Source organism: Microcaecilia unicolor, chromosome 11 (genome assembly GCF_901765095.1).
Source record: "Microcaecilia unicolor chromosome 11, aMicUni1.1, whole genome shotgun sequence".
NCBI classification, from domain to species: Eukaryota; Metazoa; Chordata; class Amphibia; order Gymnophiona; family Siphonopidae; genus Microcaecilia; species Microcaecilia unicolor.
The window spans coordinates 203258127-203280792 of NC_044041.1; the positions used below are offsets into that span (position 1 = coordinate 203258127).

At 44.2% G+C, this 22666-nt stretch overlaps 1 protein-coding gene across 1 annotated transcript in view; it reads left to right on the forward strand.

Moving 5' to 3' along the window:
* The window catches only part of LOC115480038 (interferon alpha-inducible protein 27-like protein 2A), a 62587-nt gene continuing 39921 nt past the window's right edge, over positions 1–22666 (forward strand). Inside the window, exon 1 of the mRNA XM_030218440.1 lies at positions 1–207. Coding sequence (XP_030074300.1) covers positions 165–207 — 43 coding nt within the window. The 5' untranslated portion in view covers positions 1–164. The remainder of the gene's footprint in view (positions 208–22666) is intronic.

The window sequence follows — 22666 nt, forward strand, 5'->3', positions numbered from 1 at the left end:
CCAGAAACCAGGACATTCTGATGCATTAAAACAAAAAAAAGCCTCTCCACCCCTGTCCATCCCATCGCTCCCAAATCCCCTTCCCTTCCCCTTTTCTCACCTGTCCCCTGTCCTGTCTGCTGCTCGGGCTCATCCATCCGATCTCCGGCGCATCCCCAGGAACAATGCTGCCCTTCAGCCGGATCCTGCAGGCTGCAGCATGGAGAGGTAAGGCGCCTTTCTGCTCCACGTCCCCCTGCTTCCTTGGTGGTGGTGGTGGTGGGGGGGGGGGGGGGGGCTGGGCCATATACCCTAGCACAGGAAGACACCTGCTTATGCATTCAGCACGGGAGCTCCAACAGCCCACATTCACATTTCCTCTGCTTCTCAGACTTTCACTGCACCATTCCCACCTCCCCCCCCCCCCCCGGCACACACTCTCTTTGCTGGAAAGGCAGAGAAATATTCAACTGACAAGACCCCATCAGACTTTCTGCACTGTCTCTCTGATCTAAGCTCTGTGGTGCAAGGCTGTCTCTCTACTAACCCCCCCCCCCCTCCCTCTCTGATAAGTTTCAGATGCAAAGGTCTTGCAAGATGACACCCTAGCATCCCCCCCCCCCGCCCATTTCAGGTGTTCGACTTTACATTTGGCAAGAGATTGCTAGAGAAAACTGGGGGGGGGGGGGGGGGGGCAGGTGCAGCTCCCTATAGAGCCCAGGGCTGATACCAAGTCGTTGCACTGCAGGGCCCAGGACTCGGGATTCTCTCAGCAACTCGTGAAAAGGGGAGGGGGGGGTTGCTTTCATTTGCAAAGCGGTGACAGTATTTACCCAGTACAGAACATTTCATTAGCACAGACCTGTATGGAGCTCGTTTTCTCTCTTGCTCCCCCCTCCCCCCCCCCTTCTTTTGCTGCTCCTGTTCTTACGGAGAGCTGGACAGTGTCTGTGTATTCATGTGGGAGGGGTGGGGGGGGGGGCATAGAGGCAGTAAGTGTAGAAGAAGTTGTAAAGGATTGAGGAGAAAGACCCCGCGGTAGAGCTATGGGCTGTAGATCCTTCCTCTCCCCTCCATGAATTGAGAACCGGGAGCAAGGCGCCGGGCCCGGGAGTCCGCTGCAGCCAAAGTCAGACTTGAACTGCTACTGCATTTGCAGATGTGCAGTGTGGAGCACAACAGCTGGGGTTCTGGGAAGGGGATCCTTTCGTTTTGCCATTATTCTTCTTGTGGATAATCAGTAGATTCTGAGGCCCATCTTGGGACGAGGACGACTCGGTTAACCTTCAGCTCTGCAACGCTGTTGAGTCCCAGGATGTCCTTGATACAGCCTGAGGGTAGCGCTGATCGCGGACCCCACAAGGCATAGGGAGGAAAGCCTTGTAGGATTTTTAGATGAAATGCGAGAAGATAAAGCCTGAAGCTGACATAGCAAGAGTAACATTTCCAAAAACAGCACCAGCTCCTCCAGAAACTGATCTCACATGGTTTGTTTGGATGTATTTGGAGAAACATAAGCAGTTGCTTCCCATGTCTGTCTCAATAGCAGACTATGGACTTTTCCTCCAGGAATTTGTGCAAACTTTTTTTAAACCCAGATACGCCAACCACTGTTACCACATCCTCTGGCAAAGAGTTCCAGAGCTTAACTATTGGTTCAGTGAAAAAATATTTCCTCCTATTTGTTTTAGAAGTATTTCCATGTAACTTCCTCCAGTGTCCCCTAGTTTTTGTACTTTTGGAACCAGTAAAAAAATCGATTTACTTCTACTTGTTCTACACCACTCAGGATTTTGTAGACCTCAATCATATCTCCCCTCATCCATCTCTTTTCCAAGGTGAAGAGCCCTAACCTCTTTAGCCTTTCCTCGTACGAGAGGAGTTCCATCCCCTCTATCATTTTGGTTGCTCTTCTTTGAACCTTTTCTAATTCCGTTATATCTTTTTTGAGATACGGCGATCAGAACTGAACACAATACTCAAGGTGCGGATGCACCATGGAGCAATACAAAGGCATTAAAGTATTTTCGGTCTTATTTACCATCCCTTTCCTAATAATTCTTAGCATCTTGTTTCCTTTTTTTGGCTGCCGCCGCACACTGACCAGAATATTTCATCGTATTATCTACAACAACACCTAGACCTTTTTCTTGAGTGCTGACCTCCAAGGTGGACCCTAGCATCAGGTAACAATGATTCGGATTATTCTTTCCAATGCGCATCACCTTGAATTTGTCCACATTAAATTTCATCTGCCATTTGGATGCCCAGTCTTCCAATTCCCTAAGGTCTTCCTGCAATATTTCACAGTCCGCAAGACACTGGATGTCATCAGATTTCAAGATCTGATTCTTTTGTGTCAAAATAGGCAGCTGATTAATGTTAGGAGAAAATGGATCACACTAGTGGGGGCTCTGCTAACCTTAATTTAAGATGTCATGGACATATTTGCATTTATATTAGATGTGTACTAGACTGAATCCAAAATTGGACTATGGGTCTGGTCAGCAGAGGACAATCTTGACCCAGAGGAAGAATTAATGAGCAGCAAAGATTCTAATCCCCAGAGTCAAAGGCAGCAGCAGGATTGTCTCTGGAAGTGACTGTCTCCTTCCGTGGTGACCAGACATTTCCACTACTGAGTGAAGATGAGAGTTTATCTCTGGGATTATTTGGTTGCTCTTCTCCAGAAGAGCAAGTGACGGAAGAGATGTGAGTCTTCAGTCAGCCCATGTTTGGCTTCAGGAGTCATTGCTATGCACTTAAGCATGCTGGTGATAAGACCTTTCGATTTTAGGAAGGGCGCAGAACTGCACACTCAGCCTTCCCCTGGGCATGTTTACACTTGTGAGAGAGAATGGTTTAAGGTTACCAGTCAGCACTGTTAAATATAATCTCTGTTCCTCTGTGTTGGAGTGTCTCTGTATTTGTGGGATACAGCTTTCTTCCCTTAGTTTTTAATTTTTTCCTATTCTCTGGCGGCTCTTCTAAAAGGTCCTCTGCTGACTATCCAGCTTATAATCGAACGAGAAAAACGCCCAAGTTCCGACGTAAATCGGGAGATGGGCGTTTATCTCACAAAAACGATTAAAGCGGTATAATCGAAAGCCGATTTTGGACGTTTTCAACTGCACTCCGTCGCGGATGCGGACAAAGTTGAGGTGTGGCGAAGGCGGAACTGGGGCGTGGTTATCTGCCGAACAGAGATGGGCGCATTTCACAGATAATGGGACAAAAGTATGCGTTTTTAGCTAGAATTTAGGGCACTTTTCCTGGACCCTGTTTTTTCACGAATAAGGCCCCAAAAAGTGCCCTAAATGACCAGATGACCACTGGAGGGAATCGGGGATGACCTCCCCTGACTCCCCCAGTGGTCATAAACCCCCTCCCACCACAAAAAATGATGTTTCACAACTTTTTATTTTGACCCTCAAATGTCATACCCACCTCCCTGGCAGCAGTATGCAGGTCCCTGGAGCAGTTGTTAGGGGGTGCAGTGGACTTCAGGCAGGTGGACCCAGGCCCATCCCCCCCTACCTGTTACAATTGTGCTGCTTAATGCTTAGTCGTCCAACCCCCCCCGAACCCACTGTACCCACATGTAGGTGCCCCCTTCACTCCTTAGGGCTATAGTAATGGTGTAGACTTGTGGGCAGTGGGTTTTGAGGGGGATTTGGGGGGCTCTACACACAAGGGAAGGGTGCTATGCACCTGGGAGCTCTTTTACCTTTTGTTCTGTTTTTGTAAAAGTGCCCCCTAGGGTGCCTGGTTGGTGTCCTGGCATGTTAGGGGGACCAGTGCACTACGACTCCTGGCCCCTCCCACGAACAAATGCCTTGGATTTATTCGTTTTTGAGCTGGGCGATTTCATTGTCCATTATCGCTGAAAAGCAAAAACGCCCAGCTCACAACTTGGCGAATAAAACATGGACGTCTAATTGTTTCGAAAATACGCTTGGGTCCGCCCCTTCACGGACCCGTTCTCGGAGATAAACGCCCATGGAGATAGGCGTTTCTGTTCGATTATGCCCCTCCATGTGGTTGTACCAGGTGGAAGGGCCATAGGCTATCATTTATCTAAATGTTTAGGTCCCACCTCCCTTTCTTCTTGGTAATAATTCTAGTCCATATCCTTCACCCTCAAAATTAGCTTGTGGTATATAAGAAGTATTTAAAATTTCATTGAATCAGGCATCTCACTTTTCCCTGCCCACCTTCATCCCTCTTGCTCTGGACTCTATGTGGCATGAATTGTACTTTCTGCAGATCCGTGGTGGGGTTGGGGACTGTGTGGAATGGACTCTGCTTCCTGTAGGCTTAGGGTTCTGCGGGGATGGATTGTCTGAAGGCCTGTGGCAGGTCATGGACTCTGTATGAGATGCATTGTGTTTCCTACAGGTCCATCACAGGGTTGTGAATTCTCACAGGAGCAGTGTCTCCAAATTGATTATAGTTTAGAGCCCAGCATGAAGGGCAGTGACCCACATTCCTAAATCAAGGAACATGGAATATGATCTAAGTCTCTTTCATTTACGCACTTGCACTGAGCTCCTTCTGAAGTTGATAGAATATAAGATGTATAGGCAATGCTTAAAAATTGTGTTTAATCAGATTTTTGGCACCCAGTATGATGGGAAATATTTCTCTTTCTACCACATTTTCTTGGTTTCTGTCTGATACTTGAAGAAAAAAGTACATAAGTATTGCAATACTGGGACAGATCGAAGGTCCATCAAGCCTAGTATCCTGTTTCCAACAGTGGCCAATCCAGGTCACAAGTACCTGGCAGAAACCCAAAGAGTAGCAACATTCCAAGTAGAACCTCAAAGAGTAGCAAGATTCTAGAATTCTAAAGAATAACAAGATTCCATGCAGAAAAACAAAGAATAGCAACATTCCATGTAGAACCCCAAAGAGTAGCAAGATTCTAGAATTCTAAAGAATAGCAGGATTCCATTCAAAATCCCAAGTACATAAGTATTGCCATATTTGGGACAGACCAAAGATCCATCAAGCCCAGTATCCTGTTTCCAACAGTGGCCAATCCAGGTCACAAGTACCTGGCAAGATCCCAATACAGTCCAATACATTTTATGCTGCTTATCCTAGAAATAAGCAGTGGATTTTCCCCAAGTCCATTTTATAGAAACAGAGAAAAACGGAGATAAAGACCGTCTGGCCTATCCAGCCATCTACTCTCCCCATCACTCCCTTAGAGATCCTGTGCACTTTTCCCAAGCTCTCTTGAATTCAGGTACTGTTTCCATCTCCACCACTTCCACCAGAAGGCCGTTCCATGAATTCACCACCCTTTCCATGAAGAAGTGTTTCCTCGGGTTACTTCTGAGTCTGTCCCTTTCACTTTCATCAGGGCCGGTTCTAGGGCCCGCACGCCCCCCCCCTCCGGCACCCGCCCCCCCCCAGCATCTCCTTTCTCTCTTCTCCCACCCTGCCCCTGTCCAGCGATTCTCCTTCGCCCCATCCCCCGCCGCCCTTGGTGCTTTAAATCTTTAATTTACCTCCGTTCCAGCAGCTGCGTCATTTGAAGGCCTTGCCCCGTCTCTAGCCTTTCCTCCCTCCCTTCGTGAGTTCGTTCTGCAGTCGCGCCCTCGAGGAAATGACGTCAGAAGGTGGGACTGCAGAATGAACTCACGAAGGGAGGGAAGGCTAGAGACGGGGCAGGGCTTTCAAATGATGCGGCTGCTGGAACTGAGGTAAATTAAAGATTTAAAGCACCAAGGGCAGCGCGGTATGGCAGCGCAGCGGCGCCTTTGAAGGCAGGCGCCCCCCTGTGGCGTTTACCCCGCTTACCGGGTTTGACTGGCCCTGACTTTCATCCTATGGCCTTCATTCCAGAACTTCCTTTCAGTTGAAGGAGACTCAACCTCCTGTGCATTTATGCCACATAAGTACTTAAATGTCTCTATCACATGTCCCCTCTCCTGCCTTTCTTCAAAGATATTGAGATCTTTAAGTCAGACCCCATAAGCTTTATTTATTTATCTATTGGGCTGTATTAACCTCCTTGATGAACAGATTCACTCAGTAGGTCCAATTTAACATAAAATTAACAATTTTGTTAACTTCGTAACAATAGTAAAATGGACAAATATTAACATAAATACAATAAATGAGGAAAACTTGGAAATATGATGTCAATACAATACAAAAAAATACCATAATAGTCAAATATTCAAATATAGATCTAATACGATGACAGCATAATACCAATGAAACACAAAATAAGCAACACATGAAAACATTCAAATATAATTTAATGCTTTCCTATGTAACTGAGGGGACAAGTGCAGATATATGTGGATGAGTGGCCTAGTGGTTAGGGTGGTGGACTTTGGTCCTGGGGGGGGAACTGAGGAACTGAGTTTGATTCCCACTTCAGGCACAGGCAGCTCCTTGTGACTCTGGGCAAGTCACTTAACCCTCCATTGCCCCATGTAAGCCGCATTGAGCCTGCCATGAGTGGGAAAGTGCGGGGTACAAATGTAACAAAAATAAAATAGATACTGTTGGAGATTCTACATGGAATGTTGCTAGTATTGGAGATTCTACATGGAATGTTGCCACTATTGGAGATTCTACATGGAATGTTGCCACTATTTGAGATTCTGTTGCTACTATTGGAGATTCTACATGGAATGTTGCTATTCCACTAGCAACATTCCATGTAGAAGGCTGCGCAGGCTTCTGTTTCTGTGAGGCTGACGTCCTGCACGTACAGAAGCAGAAGCCTGTGCGGCCACATTGGTGATCTGCAAGGGCCAACTTCTACATGGAATGTTGCTAGTGGAATAGCAACATTCCATGTAGAATCTCAAATAGTAGCAACAGTGGAGGAGTGGCCTAGTGGTTAGGGTGGTGGACTTTGGTCCTGAGGAACTGAGTTCGATTCCCAGCACAGGCAGCTCCTTGTGACTCTGGGCAAGTCACTTAACCCTCCATTGCCCCATGTAAGCCGCATTGAGCCTGCCATGAGCGGGAAAGCGCAGGGTACAAATGTAACAAAAATAAAATAGATACTATTGGAGATTCTACATGGAATGTTGCTACTATTGGAGATTCTACATGGAATGTTGCTATTCCACTTTCCATGTAGAAGGCTGTGCAGGCTTCTGTTTCTGTGAGTCTGACGTCCTGCACGTATGTCAGACTCACAGAAGCCTGCGCGGCCACATTGGTGATCCTGCAAGGGCCGACTTCTACATGGAATGTTGCTAGTGGAATAGCAACATTCCATGTAGAATCTCAAATAGTAGCAACAGTGGAGGAGTGGCCTAGTGGTTAGGGTGGTGGACTTTGGTCCTGGGGAACTGAGGAACTGAGTTCGATTCCCGGCACAGTCAGCTCCTTGTGACTCTGGGCAAGTCACTTAACCCTCCATTGCCCCATGTAAGCCACATTGAGCCTGCCATGAGAGGGAAAGCGCGGGGTACAAATGTAATCAAAATAATAAAAAATATAGATGGGGTCAAGATGGGTAGTACAGAGTCAACTGGGATAAATAGATCGGTGGCTAAACTCCGAGGCAAAATCTTTGTACATTTAAACAAGGTATGAGGAACTGGTCTAACTTTCAGGGTGTGTAGCAGTTAGTCCAGGTGTAGAATTAGTCAGTCACCCTATGTATTAAAGGCTTGGGAGAGGAGCCAGGCTTTCACCTGCTTCCTGAAGTAGAGGTAATCTGGAGTTATACACAGCCCCTCTGGGAGTAAATTCCAGAGTGTGGGGGCTACTCCTGAGAAGGCTTGCTGGTGGGTATCAGATCATGCAGTTTCTTGTGATGAGGAGACAGATAATGATGATTTATGAGAGGACCTTATATATCTCAAAGGTGTGTAAAGGGCTAACTTTTAGTCTTTAAGTACTCTGGTCCATTTTGTCTGAGGACATTGAAATCAAAGAGTTTTAAATGCAGCCTGTGTGGTACTGTGTACTTTTTACAAGATGAGTGTGATGTGGTCTCGCTGCTTGGAGCCTTCTGTCAGTCAGACTGCAGCATTCTGAATTAGTTGGAGCTGATGCAAACTCTTTTTGTTTATGGTTTTTGGTTTATGACGAAGAGTATTGACCATTTCAGCGACCGCCCTCTGGACCAACTCCATCCTGCTTATATCTTTTTGCGGTCTCCAGAATTGCACAGAGTACTCTACATGAGGTCTCAGCAGAGACTTATACAGAGGCATTATCACCTCCTTTCCCCCCCTGGACATTTCTTTCCCCCTTGTACCCCAAGTATCCTTCTGGCTTTCCTCACACAATGCACAGAATAATCACTTATCACCTTGAGCTTTGCAGGTTCCTGGCAAGGCTGCACATTGTGCATGGGATTCAGTTTGTATCCTGCAGGCCTGTGGATTTTGTTGCTGCAGTGACTATGTATTGTCATGGTGCATTGTCATAAAACAATGGCAGGGACAGCAAAGCTTCACAGACTGCTTCCTTTTATAGCCTGCCTGAGATGGATGGGGCTTCTCTGGCATGTGCTGTAAGATCTGCAGCTCAGGGGATGCTGAGAGCTGTTTATGCTGAGAACCCTGATAAGATTACAGCAGGACAAAGAGATGAAACTCATTGCCCGCCAACTCATCCATATGAGTCTGTTTTGTGCAAAGACATTTTGCACACTGTGCCATCTTAAATCGCATAAGCGTATGTATGTATGTGTGTGTGTGTGTGTGTGTGAGAGAGAGAGAGAGAGATTATACACTTTGTGTCTATAAGAGCATCCCCTTATAAGAACATCCTTTCACTGCCTCTACATGTCCCTTCTTGTGGAAGTGATTCCTGTTATAAAAGCATTTCCCCTTATAAGAACATCTTTTCACAGCCTGCTCCTCCCTATGAAAGTAATTCTTGTTTAAGAATAATGTTTTCTGGCTTGAGGCACTGTCAGAAGAATCTGTTATATACACAGTTAGGGTTCACAGAATAAATAGAGCCAATGGCAGAGGGAAATTTTCCATCCGAGGATCCTTTAGCGAGCTGCAAAAACAGTAGCGTAACTCTTTGTAGCGGAGATCTGGGCTTGAAAGGTCTGGTTTTGGCACCCCTGATCTCCTCTCATGTCCTGTGGATGGGTCGCCTCAGACAGCGATCGCAATGGTCCTACTTTAGGCATGCAAATCCCTTCTGTTATTTCCTGGAAATTGCAGTTATTCAAGGCCCTCCGTTTTTTTTGCTACAGTGGTGGGTTTCGGCTGGGGTACGATGATGAGTTTGTTGAAGGGTTTAGGCACCCTAAACTCATGAGGCTCCATTTGTCTAAATATATAATTTCAAGTTCTTTAAGAATTTGACCACAGTTCAGAAGTTCAAGGTTTATACTAATTAAAAGAGAGCGTTTTGGGAGAAGTTATTCGGGTGTGTCATCTGTCACTCCTGTAAGGAAAGAACTGTCCCTGTACAGCAGCTTTTAGCTAGTTTTGTTAGTGGTCACTGGGACAGATTCAGCTGAAATGAGAAAACACAGTCCCGATGTTAGGGACACAAGTGCCAATCGCACTTTCATATTCCAGTACATCTCATTAACTTCCCCCCCACCCCTTTGAGGTTAAACTTTATTTCTATTCCACCTTTAACATGGCGGAATACAATAATAACATCCATAATCAAATGCATAATTTAAAAAACCCAAAACACTCATACACAATGCAAACAGCTCTTAGAAACCGTGATGTGTTTTGTGCATGCATGTGCACACTGTCACGGTGTGCATTAGTCTGTTTGTGTGCATTGTGTGTGTGCAGGTGTCTATGTAGTTGTATGGAGTTTGTATTGGCAGGTGTGTGCATGTGGTCCATATATTCCTTTGTCCACAGGAGAACTCTCTCTTGCGTGGTTTGCTGCCCATTCTGGGATGGAATATGTGACACTGTTGTCCAGTGTCCATGAAGACCCAGTCTGTAATTGTGATATCCTAGAATCTGAAACACAGTGGATCGTGTGAATTTAGCAGCTTTGGAGGAAGTGGGCATTAGCTGTTGACTGAAGACTTCCTAGTAATGGGGCACCTAAATCTTCAGCCATCATTGGTGGGATGGAGTGTAATTTTTAAAAAATCACATTCTCCGATCAGTGTATGAAACATCCTGACACTGACAGTGCAGAAAGCTGTTACCAAGATGGGGGCTTTCATGGTTCAGAGAACCTGTAGAAGACGTTCTCCTGAGGTTCATTTTAAATTGATGTACTACTACTACTTAACATTTCTAGAGCGCTACTAGGGTTATGCAGCGCTGTACAGTTTAACAAAGAAGGACAGTCCCTGCTCAAAGGAGCTTACAATCTAAAGGACGACATGTCAAGTTGGGGCAGTCTAGATTTCCTGAATAGTGGTTAGGTGCCGAAGGCGACATTGAAGAGGTGGGCTTTGAGCAAGGATTTGAAGATGGGCAGGAAGGGGGCCTGGCGTATGGGCTCAGGGAGTTTATTCCAAGCATGGGGTGAGGCGAGGCAGAAAGGGCGGAGCCTGGAGTTGGCAGTGGTGGAGAAGGGTACTGAAAGGAGGGATTTGTCTTGAGAGCGGAGGTTACGGGTAGGAACGTAGGGGGAGATGAGGGTAGAGAGGTAGGGAGGGGCTGCAGATCGAGTGCATTTGTAGGTTAGTAGGAGAAGCTTGAACTCTATGCGGTACCTAATCGGAAGCCAATGAAGTGACTTGAGGAGAGGGGTGATATCACTATATCGGTCAAGGCGGAAGATAAGACGTGCAGCAGAGTTCTGAACGGACTGAAGGGGGGATAGATGGCTAAGTGGGAGGCCAGTGAGGAGTAGGTTGCAGTAGTCAAGGCGAGAGGTAATGAGAGAGCGGATGAGAGTTCGGGTGGTGTGCTCAGAAAGGAAAGGGTGAATTTTGCTAATGTTGTAGAGGAAGAAGCGACAGGTCTTGGTTATCTGCTGGATATGCGCAGAGAAGGATGTATAGTGTTACCGTTATAGAAACCCTTTGTAAAGTATGAAAGCCCACACCTCATGAGGGGATTCCCTTTCCCCAAGGGTGAGGACCATTTCCAGCAGACCTGGAACTCTGCTGCCTGTAACCTGCTGAACTTCAAACTCACTTCAAACTTTCTGATATCCTCAGTTAATGGTAAATTTCTACCATCAGGTCACGGACCTAGAATCTTTTTGAACTTGCTTCGTTTGCCCATTGCACCTGGAATGGAAGGGGTGGACTCTCCTTTCCACACCCCCCCCCCCCTTCCTGCTGGATCTAACCTGTCCAGAAAATCGCCATTGTCCTTAGGTCATTCTCTGTCAGAATTCCTCTCTTATTAAAGATAGTCTGTCTTTATGCATCTTTCAAGCCACGATGAGTCACTTGATGGGAGGAGAATGAAGGATGAACAGTGTCAGTCTTTCAGGTTGTTTAATTATTGAGAACCCATTGATTTATTTTCCTCTGGGCAGGAAGTTGAGTGAAATGCACCAGTGGAAAAGATGCTTCAACAGGAGAACTGAATGTGAGGGCTACTGCTCATAATCATCCACATCTTTCCTTTCTGTCGCAATCTCCCAAGATCTAGTTTAGTAGTTCCCAAACTTGGTCCTGGAGGCACCCCACCCATTCAGGTTTTCAGGATATCCACAATGAATATCCATGAGAGAGATTTGCATGCAGTGGAGGCCATGCCATCTGAAACACAGACTCTCACAGTCACAACCTACTACTGCCATCACATCTACATCAGGCCCTGCAGTTTTCCTTCTGTAACTTCTGGAGAGATTAAATGTAGAAGAAAGATCATGAATGAAGATTTGGGAGTGAGGGAGGCAGAGAAAGAATAGATGTGACTCTATGTGTGTAAAAGAAGTAAATGAATGCCCATGGTACAGGGACCATAAATATAGGTTTGCCCACAGCCCAATAAAGTATTAATGCAGCCCTGAATGTGCTGTGCCATTTGAGACCAAGGTATGAATCATACCTGGAGGCTTCCACTGATTAAACAGTTTGCCCTGAGGAAGCATCTCCTTCAGGTGAAAAGAGATTCTTGCCCTACTCAGCAATGGACAGAGGTGACAAAGTCCATCAAAGGCAACAGAAAAAGGTTAAAAATCCTCAGCTTCAGCTCATCCTGGGCATTCTCTCAGCTGCATTTCATCTGGCTGCAATAGGTCTCAGCTCGAGTAACTTGCTCCTACTTGAAAGATTATCATTGTTTAGCCTCCAAGCAAACTTTGTCACTGCTTAAAGATCAAAGAAGCAGAGTTACCCATCCCTTCAAACCTCCAGAACAGGACTAGGCCTCTGTGCAGACTGAGTTCTGCAGCCCCCTTAGTCCCCAAGAAACCCAGGATTCTAGAGTCAAACCCAGGATTCTAGAACCTAGAACCCAATGAGGTAATACTTAATAGAAACGGCAGCAAATCAGCCTGATCTGGAGCCTGTGGATACCCCCCTCTTCACCTAAAATTCACATTCACTTTGAAAGAGTTTCCCAGAAGCAGAAAGGATGCAGGGTGCCTCCAGGATCAGGTCTGGGAACCAAAGAATAACTTAACTTCTATCAATAAGGATCTGATATGCAATCCACAGCAGAGACTGCTCCTACTTAATCTACTTGACAGAAAAGCCACAACTTAGCTCACACGCCGATGCAATCATGTTTTGAACAGTCCAACTGCTCTGCATCAGGGCTTATTACTGAAAAAGATAAAATAAATGTAAGTAAATTATAATCAATCTTCTTCAAAAATCCAAATAACTTTAAGCTACACATGTCAGCTCTGGTCCAACACATTTAAAGTGATGACCTTATATCCTTAAAAATGGCGGCTGGTTTACATACAAACTTTCAAACAAAACAGCTCCTAACTGAAATCAATTAAGAGCACTCAAACCGTTGTCATTCAAAGAAAAGGGAGCCATTTAAGTCCATCGTTCAAGCACACGGGCTGCAACGCATTCAAAGTATAAATCCAATATTGCTCAAAATAAGCCAGTTGATAGTCTCAATCGCCTCTTAATACAGAAAAAGGTATAACATCAATTATTTGCTACTGAAGGTCGGTCACTCGGGACTGGAAGTCACAGCACAAGGAGCCTACTCAGAATGGGCAAAGGGAAGGGGGTAGAGGCTGGAGGCTCTAATGTTAAATGTTGCAGTGGGGCTCTAGAACAGGGGTTCTTAGCCAGTGGTCTGGGTCAAACAGGGTGTGGAGAAGATCTTCAAATCTAGAGAGTATCTCCTGTAAACGGTCAATGTACGTAGCTTTAGATGTGACTTCTTTAATAGTATAAATAACTGGGTACTACTGTAATTTTAGTAACCTGTGGGCAGTTAGCATTGTTAGTGGGTTCGAGGGTTTCATTGATCAGTTAAAGGGGTGCAGGAACCGAAAAAGGTTAAGAACCTCTGCTGTAGGACATGAATACACTTACTGGGAAGACTGACCAAGCTGGATCACTACAGATCCCTACAGAGAAACCTAATTCTAACAGAATTACACATGCTAGACACAGATCGACCCTCACCAATCACAGAATAAATAACCATAAACTACAAATAGAAATACGTAGAAAGCATTAAACTGAAACCCCAACAATCTACATGCTGAATGCAGTGCAACACCAGAGAAACAGAAACAGGGAAGCATTTCCTCTTGTACTGTGTATGACAACAGATGTTAACCCTAAAAACGAATATCTTGCCATACATTTCTTTTTTCTACCCTTGCTGTCTAACCATTTTATTTTCCTAATTGCCTCTGTCCCAGTCTATGATTTCTGCTTTCCTCTTGTCTTTTTCCAGAGCCTCCAGTCGTCTGTTTGCCATTTATCTTCTCTCCAGTTCCTTTCTACACCCATCTGTGACACTGATCTTTCAGTTTTCAGCTTTTTTTCCATGTACTTTTCTGCTTCCGTGTCCACTTGGATTTTACCCCACCTTCTAACCCTTTAGTCCTCAATATCCCTCTTTTTTTTAGTGCATCTGTCTATAGCTTTCCATCTCCCTCACCCATTTCCATCTCTCTCTCTCTCCTTCCTCCTATTAACCACATTTTCCTAACTCCCCCTTCTCTCTATCTTACCCATTGCCAAGCGTCAGCATCCCCGCTCTCTCTATCTCCCCTGCTCCATGTCCAGTATCTCTTTCCATCTTCTCCTGCCCCGTGTCCAGTATCTCTTTCCATCTTCTCCTGCCCCATGTCCAGTATCTCTTTCCATCTTCTCCTGCTCCATGTCCAGTATCTCTTTCCATCTTCTCCTGCCCCGTGTCCAGTATCTCTTTCCATCTTCTCCTGCCCCGTGTCCAGTATCTCTTTCCATCTTCTCCTGCTCCATGTCCAGTATCTCTTTCCATCTTCTCCTGCCCCGTGTCCAGTATCTCTTTCCATCTTCTCCTGCCCCATGTCCAGTATCTCTTTCCATCTTCTCCTGCCCCATGTCCAGTATCGCTCCTTCTCTTACATTCTCATCTCCAGCCTCTACCCCCTTCCCTATGCTTCAACCTTTCTCTTTTTGCTGCCACCACAATGTTACATCTTCCAGGCCTGCAGCACTACAATATTCTCAGTGTGAGGTTTTTGAGAAGTTCCAAGAGAAGAGGACATTTCTCTGGTAAGTGAATGCTATTTTGCTTTGTGCTTTGGGAACGTAAAGATTGGGGTTTAAAGGAGGAATTGTAGATTAGTGTTAGTCAAAATAAAAATATAAAAAGAAATGTTATCAACTAATCTCCATAGTCTTTTCCACTTAGTTTTAAAAATTTTGTACCACAGCATTAACAGATAGAATCTAGCAGGCACTGCAGGATCTAGTTTAGACAAAGAAATAGCAGAAAAACTTAATGAGTTCTTTGCTTCTGTCTTCACCGAGGAAGATTTGGGTGGGATACCGGTGCCGGAAAAGGTATTCGAACCTGATGAGTCGGAGAAACAATGAATTCTCTGTAAACCTGGAGGATGTAATGGGGCAGTTCTACAAACCGAAGAGTAGCAAATCTCCAGGAACAGATGGTATTCATCCCAGAGTATTGATAAAACTGAAAAATGAGCTTGCAGAGCTATTATTAGAAATATGTAATTTATCCTTAAAATCGAGTGTGGTACCGGAAGATTGGAGGGTGGCCAATGTAATGCCAATATTTAAAAAAGGTTCCAGAGGAGATACGGGAAATTATAGACCGGTGAGTCTGATATTGGTGCCGGGCAAAATGAGGGAGACTATTATTAAGAACAAAATTGCAAAGCATATTCAAAAGCATGGATTAATGAGACATATAGGCATATTTTCAAAGCACTTAGCCTTCCAAAGTTCCATAGGTTTCTATGGAACTTTGGAAGGCTAAGTGCTTTGAAAATATGCCTAAAAGTCAACATGGATTTAGTGAAGGGAAATCTTGCCTCACCAATCTACTACATTTCTTTGAAGGGGTGAACAAACATGTGGATAAAGGTGAGCCAGTTGATATTGTGTATCTGGATTTTCAGAAGGTGTTTGGCAAAGTACCTCATGAAAGACTCCAGAGGAAATTGGAGAGTCATGAGATAGGAGGTAGTGTTCTACTGTGGATTAAAAACTGGTTAAAAGATAGAAAACAGAGAGTACTACTACTACTTATCATTTCTAAAGCGCTACTAGACATACGCAGCGCAACGCAGAGTAGGGGTCAGTATTCTCAATGGAGAAGGGTAGTTAGTGGGGTTCCCCAGGGGTCTGTGCTGGGACCGCTGCTTTTTAACATATTTATAAATGACCTGGAGATGGGAGTAACTAATGAGGTAATTGAATAACTTTTGTGTCATCAGCAAATTTAAAGTCGTTAAATCGCGGGAGGATTGTGAAAAATTACAAGAGGACCTTACGAGACTGGGAGACTGGGCGTCTAAATGGCAGATGACGTTTAATGTGAGCAAGTGCAAAGTGATGCACAAAGAGGAACCCGAATTATAGCTACGTCATGCAAGATTCCACATTAGGAGTTACGGACCATGAAAGGGATCTAGGTGTTGTCGTTGATGATACGTTGAAACCTTCTGCTCAGTGTGCTGCTGTGGCTAAGAAAGCAAATAGAATGTTAGGTATTATTAGGAAAGGAATGGAAAACAAAAATGATGATGTTATAATGCCTTTGTATTGCTCCATGGTGCGACCACACCTCGAATATTGTGTTCAATTCTGGTCGCCGCATCTCAAAAAAGATATAGTGGAATTAGAAAAGGTGCAGAGAAGGGCGACGAAAATGATAAAGGGGATGGGACGACTTCCCTATGAGGAAAGGCTAAAGCGGCTAGGGCTCTTCAGCTTGGAGAAGAGGCGGCTGAGGGGAGATATGATAGAGGTCTATAAAATAATGAGTGGAGTTGAACGGGTAGATGTGAAGCGTCTGTTTACGCGTTCCAAAAATACTAGGACTAGGGGGCATGTGATGAAGCTACAAAGTAGTAAATTTAAAATGAATTGGAGAAAATGTTTCTTCACTCAATGTGTAATTAAACTCTGGAATTGTTTGCCAGAGAATGTGGTAAAGGCGGTTAGTTTAGCGGAGTTTAAAAAGGTTTGTACGGCTTCCTAAATGAAAAGTCCATAGACCATTATTAAATGGACTTGGGGAAAATCCAGTATTTCTGGGATAAGCAGTATAAAATGTTTTGTGCTTTTTTGGGATCTTGCAAGGTATTTGTGACCTGGATTGGCCACTGTTGGAAACAGGATGCTGGGCTTGATGGACCTTTGGTCTTTCCCAGTATGGCAATACTTATGTACTTATGATCATATGCATGTGTTTAAGGCCTGCCAATCCCATCTCCATCCAATGCACACTTCCTGTTTCAGAGAAAGTGGGTCATGGCAGACCTTGAGCATGCACATATGCTGAAACTCCTCTTTCAGTGCAGCTGAACTCCTGCACTCGCACCACCCTCAAAACTGTGCCACTCTAGGCAGATCCTAGTTCATCTGATCCAAGCTTTGGATTCAGAAGAAGGGGCTGGTGCAGTTTCCTGTACAGTGCCAGCTTTTTATGGGCCATTAAAAGAAATCACAGCCTAAGGAGGTTCCTGCCTTCTCCAGCACCGACCCTCTGATGGAATCTCTGCAGCAGTGACTCAGCTGGAGCATGAAATTGACAGGCCATAAATAGAGACTTCAGCTGCACAGGCAGCTCTGGGAATGGAGAGATGGATTATAATATCACTTTCAGGACAGAAGGAGGAAACAGAACTGGCATTAAGGATATTCTAGATCTTAGGTGAAACTTCAGCCTTGTTCCCCCCCCCCCCCCCTCCCTTGAGAGTTTGATAATTAAACTAAGCAATCATGTCACCTTACCATCACCCCTCCCGGAACAATCCTGCAAAAAATACATAATTAGACATCAGACTTCTAAATATCCAGCTTTGTTTCCTGAATACCTGCTTATGGACTATTGCAATTTACTTCTCACTGGTCTTCCACTCAGCCATCTCTCTCCTCTCCAATCTGTTCAAAATTCTGCAGCACGACTTATTTTCTGCCAGAACTGTTATACCCACACTAGCCCACTCCTCAAGTCACTTCACTGGCTCCCTGTCCGCTTCCGCATTCAGTTTAAACTTCTCGTACTGACCTTTAAATGCATCCATTCTACAGCCCCCCATTACCTCTCCACTCTCATTTCTCCCTACATTCCTCCCCGTGAACTCCGCTCACTGGACAAATCTCTCTTGTCGTCCCCCTTCTCCTCCACTGCTAACTCCAGGCTTCGCTCCTTTTCTCTCGTGGCACCTCATGCCTGGAATAAACTTCCTGAGCCTGTACGTCTAGCTACATCTCTACCTGTTTTCAAATCTATGCTGAAAACCCACCTTTTCACTGCTGCTTTTGGCTCCTACCATTACTCAATTGCTCTCCCCTTGTCCATTCCTTCCTTCTCACCCATTAATTCCCTCACCCGTAACTGTCTTGTCTGTCTGTATTATTTGTTTCAGGTGTTCAGCGCTGTGAGCGTCTGGTAGCGTTATACAAATGCTAATAATAATAATAATGTTTATTTCTTTCTATACAGCAAGGCATCAGAATGGTTTATGATATAAATTTATTTGAGAAAGGAAGAAAATTTTTAAAATGACAATAACATAATGGAAGCTGAGGAGATGCCCTGACCTAGAAAGACACTATGGGGCCCTTTTAAAAAGTCACGTAGGTGCCTATGCACACCCAATCTGCGTCAATTTGGAGTTACCACCCAGTTACCGCGTGGCCCTTGTGGTAATTTCATTTTTCACGTGCATCCGCTACGCCCACTGGAAAAGAATTTTTATTTTCTGGTGTGCGGCAAAAACCAGGCGGTAATTGTCATTCTACGGCATAGACGATGATCACATGGTTAACGCGAGAGACCTTACTGCTAAGTCAATGGCTGGCAGTAAGGTCTCAGAGACAAAACGGACGCACGCGCCAATTTTTATTTAGCTGCATGTCCATTTTCGGCAAAAATTTTAAAAAGGCATTTTTTTTTTCATTTGTGCTGAAAAATGGATCGCACGCCCAAAACACACGCCTACACTAGCGCAGCCCATTTTTCGGTGCACCTTAGTTAAAGGACCCCTACGAGAAAAAGAGAAATTCAAGTGAGCAGCATTTACCTGTAACGTCTGCCCAGTGCCAAAAATCCCAGCCCAGCCCCACCTTCGTGAGCTTCTGAGTCTTCAAAGCTGTTTTGAACTTGGGTAAGGAAGGTGAGAGATGGACGCAATGTTTAAGGAGTTCCATAATAAAAGGAGAACGTGAACTGCCGAGTATCTTCAAGCTTAGCACTTCTGGGTACTGGTATCAAGGAACAAATTATCTGCCTGGCAGCAAAGTGATCTGGCATGTTGGATAACTGAAGAGAACCTTGAATTTTACCCTATATATAACAGAGAGCCAGTGTTCGTTCATAAATAATGAGTGACTTTGCCTAGAAAACAAGTGCGCCACTGCTGTATTTTGTACAAGTTGGAAATGTTTCATGCTGTGATAACTCGATGTGTTGCAATAATCCAGTCAGTTCATGAGTAGGGCATGGATCATGTTACTAGGGTAGCCTTATCCAAAATGACCTGATTGCTCTGACAATCTTATGGCAAAAAAAAAATAAAAAAAAATCTGGCCTTAACCACTGAAGAAATGTGGTTATCAAAGTTAGCTAAGTATGTAGACGACATTTGAGTAAAGCAATGTGGTTTATAATGAAGTAGAAGAACACAAGTAGAGGCAACAGCCCCACCACTGATCCATATGGTAAGAAACTTTGAAGAGTAAAGTTTCAGGCAAAAACTCTCCAGCCACCCTGTAACCTCTGTTAAACAGCAGTTGGGAAATGTTAGGTCTGATGACATGGATGAAGGATGTACAATGAACTGAAGGTCATCAGCACCATCAAATCAGTTAAATACCTAGGACTGAATTAAATTTGCTAACGGAGAGGGTGGAAGATAAAAATAGAACCTTGTGGTTTTCCGAAATTTAAAGGATACAGCGGGGAATCAGACAAGTTCTGTCAGTGAAATCTTTTGAACCAGCCTAGAGGCCTACCTCCACTAGACGTTGAAGAAGAAGCTGGTGCTCTATTAGGCCAAAAGCTGAAGCTAGATCTAAAGAGAAAATGAGCGCAACCTGTCCATTGTCAAGAAACGACCTCACTTCATTACAGAAAGCATGAAGGTTCGTCTTGGTGCTGTGTTTTTCTCTAAACCCTAAAGGTCATGGACGCAATGCACTAGATTTCGATTAAAAAAAAAAAAAAAGATCTAAATACTGTCCTTTCAACAAGTTTAGAAATCAGAGATGTTTCAAACCAGACAATAGTTTGAAGGAGATGAAGGATCCAGAGAAATTGTCCTAAGCATCAGACGAATAAAACGTCTTCTTGAATTCTGCAAGCAATTCACCCATGATGAGATTGATATTGATTACAGTAAGAAGCATTGGATGTAGACCTAAAGGACATCCCTCCACCTCTGTGGTGTCCTGTTTGTGTCATGGAGGTAATACGTACATTGACTTTAATGTTTAGTACTGGAAAAGCAGGTGGTGCTTCAGGGCAGGAGTGAGGTGCATTGGCAGAACTGTGTTATGAGTTTTTGTACTGAAGATGTTGACAATTGAGGATCTAGGTACATTTTCAGGCTTGTAATAAATGGTTGCACATCACTGGCCTCTAATACTGTCATCCTCTCCCTTGATGAAAAATCTGAAAAGGATCTTGCATCCAGTTAAAGAAATTTGCAGACTAAGAATGGAAAGCCTCTAAATAGTGAGCAGCAACCTCACTTCCAAAGCGGATCTTGCCCAATGCATCCCCTGGAGGAAAATTCCCTTTTGCAGCCTCAGCGCTTTACCTCTTCATCACTGAAGTGGTTGATATTGTTTCAGTGACAGGCCACCTTCTCGATCTGGACTACTGAAAACGAACGTCAAAACCTGGGTCTTTCTCCAAGCTGATGAAAAAAAGTCTAGTTTCCCCCCCAAGACTTGTAGAATAATCCTTCCCAATCTGGGGTAATTCAAGTCAAAGGTGGCCCTCTTTTGTCTTGAGTATTTCGGAATTTTTCGCTCTTGTCTGTTGCTAAGGGATTTATCGTGCAGGGTTCTTGGGATTCCTTGGGATGGATGTTCCCAGCCTGGACAAGAATGTTCTGATCAACATCTAGATGACCTGGCAAAAGAGTGTCACAGTGACATCATCATTGCATACGCAGTACATGCTGAAAACATACCTCTTCAAACAAGCCTACCCAAACGACCCAACTTAATTTATGAACCTAACATTAACACACCTCAATCCTTCCCCCACATCTCTCCCTCTTGTCCTTCTCTATACAATTGTGTTATCCCCTCTTGTCCTTCTCTACACAATTGTGTTATCTCTGTGATAATCTGTACCCATACATTGTGTTATCTCTATGATACTTTGTTACCACACATTGTGTTATCTCTATGACACTTTCTACCCTTACATTGTAAGCTGCACTGAACCTACTTTTGAGCGGAAAAGAGCGGGGTATAAATGCTACAAATAAATAAATAAATAAACCAATCAGAAACACATTAGCATGGTGCCTTTCTTTGCACCTTGACCAAACTAGCTACTCCTTGGTGTAATATAGAATTATTTGGAAAATACTGAACGATTTTAAAAATAGTAATTATTCTATGAATAGTGTGTTGTCATAATGAAGAAGGCTTAGAGGAAGTGCTTTTTTACTAAGAGGCCTGATGGTCCCTGAATTTAAGGGCGTTTAGGAGCAAAAAGAGGCTGAGTATGACAATAATTATAATGATAACAAAAGTTCTTATATACCATCAAAACCATGAGTACTAGACATAGACAGTTTACAAGACAGTTCAATATTTTACAATAGAATAAAGACCAAGGGCCTGATATTCAAAGCGATTTAGCTGGCTGCTGATCGGGCTAGCGGCTAATAATCAGTGACAGTTAACCAGCTACATGCCACTAAATATTGTGGTTAATGTCAAACTCAAAGCTGGCTTAAGCGGCCAGGTTTAGCGCATAAACGGGACGCATAAAAGCCTGTCCTATATTTACGTGATAACCCACGACCACTTAAGCGCTTAATATCGAGTTAAGTGGCTACGTGTCAGCCGGCTTAAAAATAACCAGTTATTCAAAGCTGAATCCCGGACACATCCCAGCTTTGAATATCTGGGAATAACACCTGAATATCGACTCCCAAATTACAAAAAAAACAAAAGCAAAAAACAAGAAATGAGAAGGGGAGGGGTCTGCGTATTGGCTTAGGTGTGAAAACTTGTAAAGGGACCAGAGCCAAAGAGGGAAGACAAGAAGTTGTCTTGGATAAGGTGGTTAGGTTTGTACTGCAGAGAGCCAGGAGGAATCTTTGGCCTGCTGCCCAGTTACTTGTTTATTTAATGTCTTCATATAATGCACTGATTGTTCTTTTCAGCAGACCCTTTTATAACAATGCCTTTGTGGCAGCAGTTGAAAATTTTGGTTCCCCAGCACAGCTCTGGTCTTTGTAATAAACTTGAGTTGGGCTCTGATGGAGACTGAACTCCGTGCACAGAGGGCCTGCATTCAGTCTGGAATTGGGTTAGAACAATCTCATTAATAGCAAAAGGTCTTCCAGGAAAAGAGAGGTCCTGCTTGTTGTCAAAGACATATCGCAATGCTATTCTGCTGCAAAAATTAATTCTGTTTTTAAGCATGGACATCGCTACTCCAGTGTTTAGTCCAGAAGTTAAACTCTCTTTTTCTGAACAAGTTTGTAGTTTGTGTCTTGGATCGTCTTAATCAATAATTTCTCTTTAGCTGGCTGCCCAAGTGCTTTCTTATTGCATTTGCAATCAGGGCCGGTCTTAGCAAGTGCAGGGCCCTATGCAGACCAATTTGGTGGGGCCCCACCCTAGCCCCGCCCACCCTAGCTCCACCCCCACCCTAGCTCTACCCTGTGCTTGTGTTTATTGATTAAGATTATGTTCTTTTCATTATTTGTGTGCAATTTTGTGGTCTTTTTGTGTTAATTTAATACTTTGCTTCCTACATTGTTTTTTTGAATGATACACAGCTCTAAAAAGACTAACCCAATGCACTCACCCAAACCATCCATGCAGTCTCAGGTATGCACCAGGCACATGCCTCCCCCTTCACTTTCTAATGCTCAATGCTAATAGCACACATTTAATTTGCATTCTGTGCTGTTCTTGCGGTATTTCCCA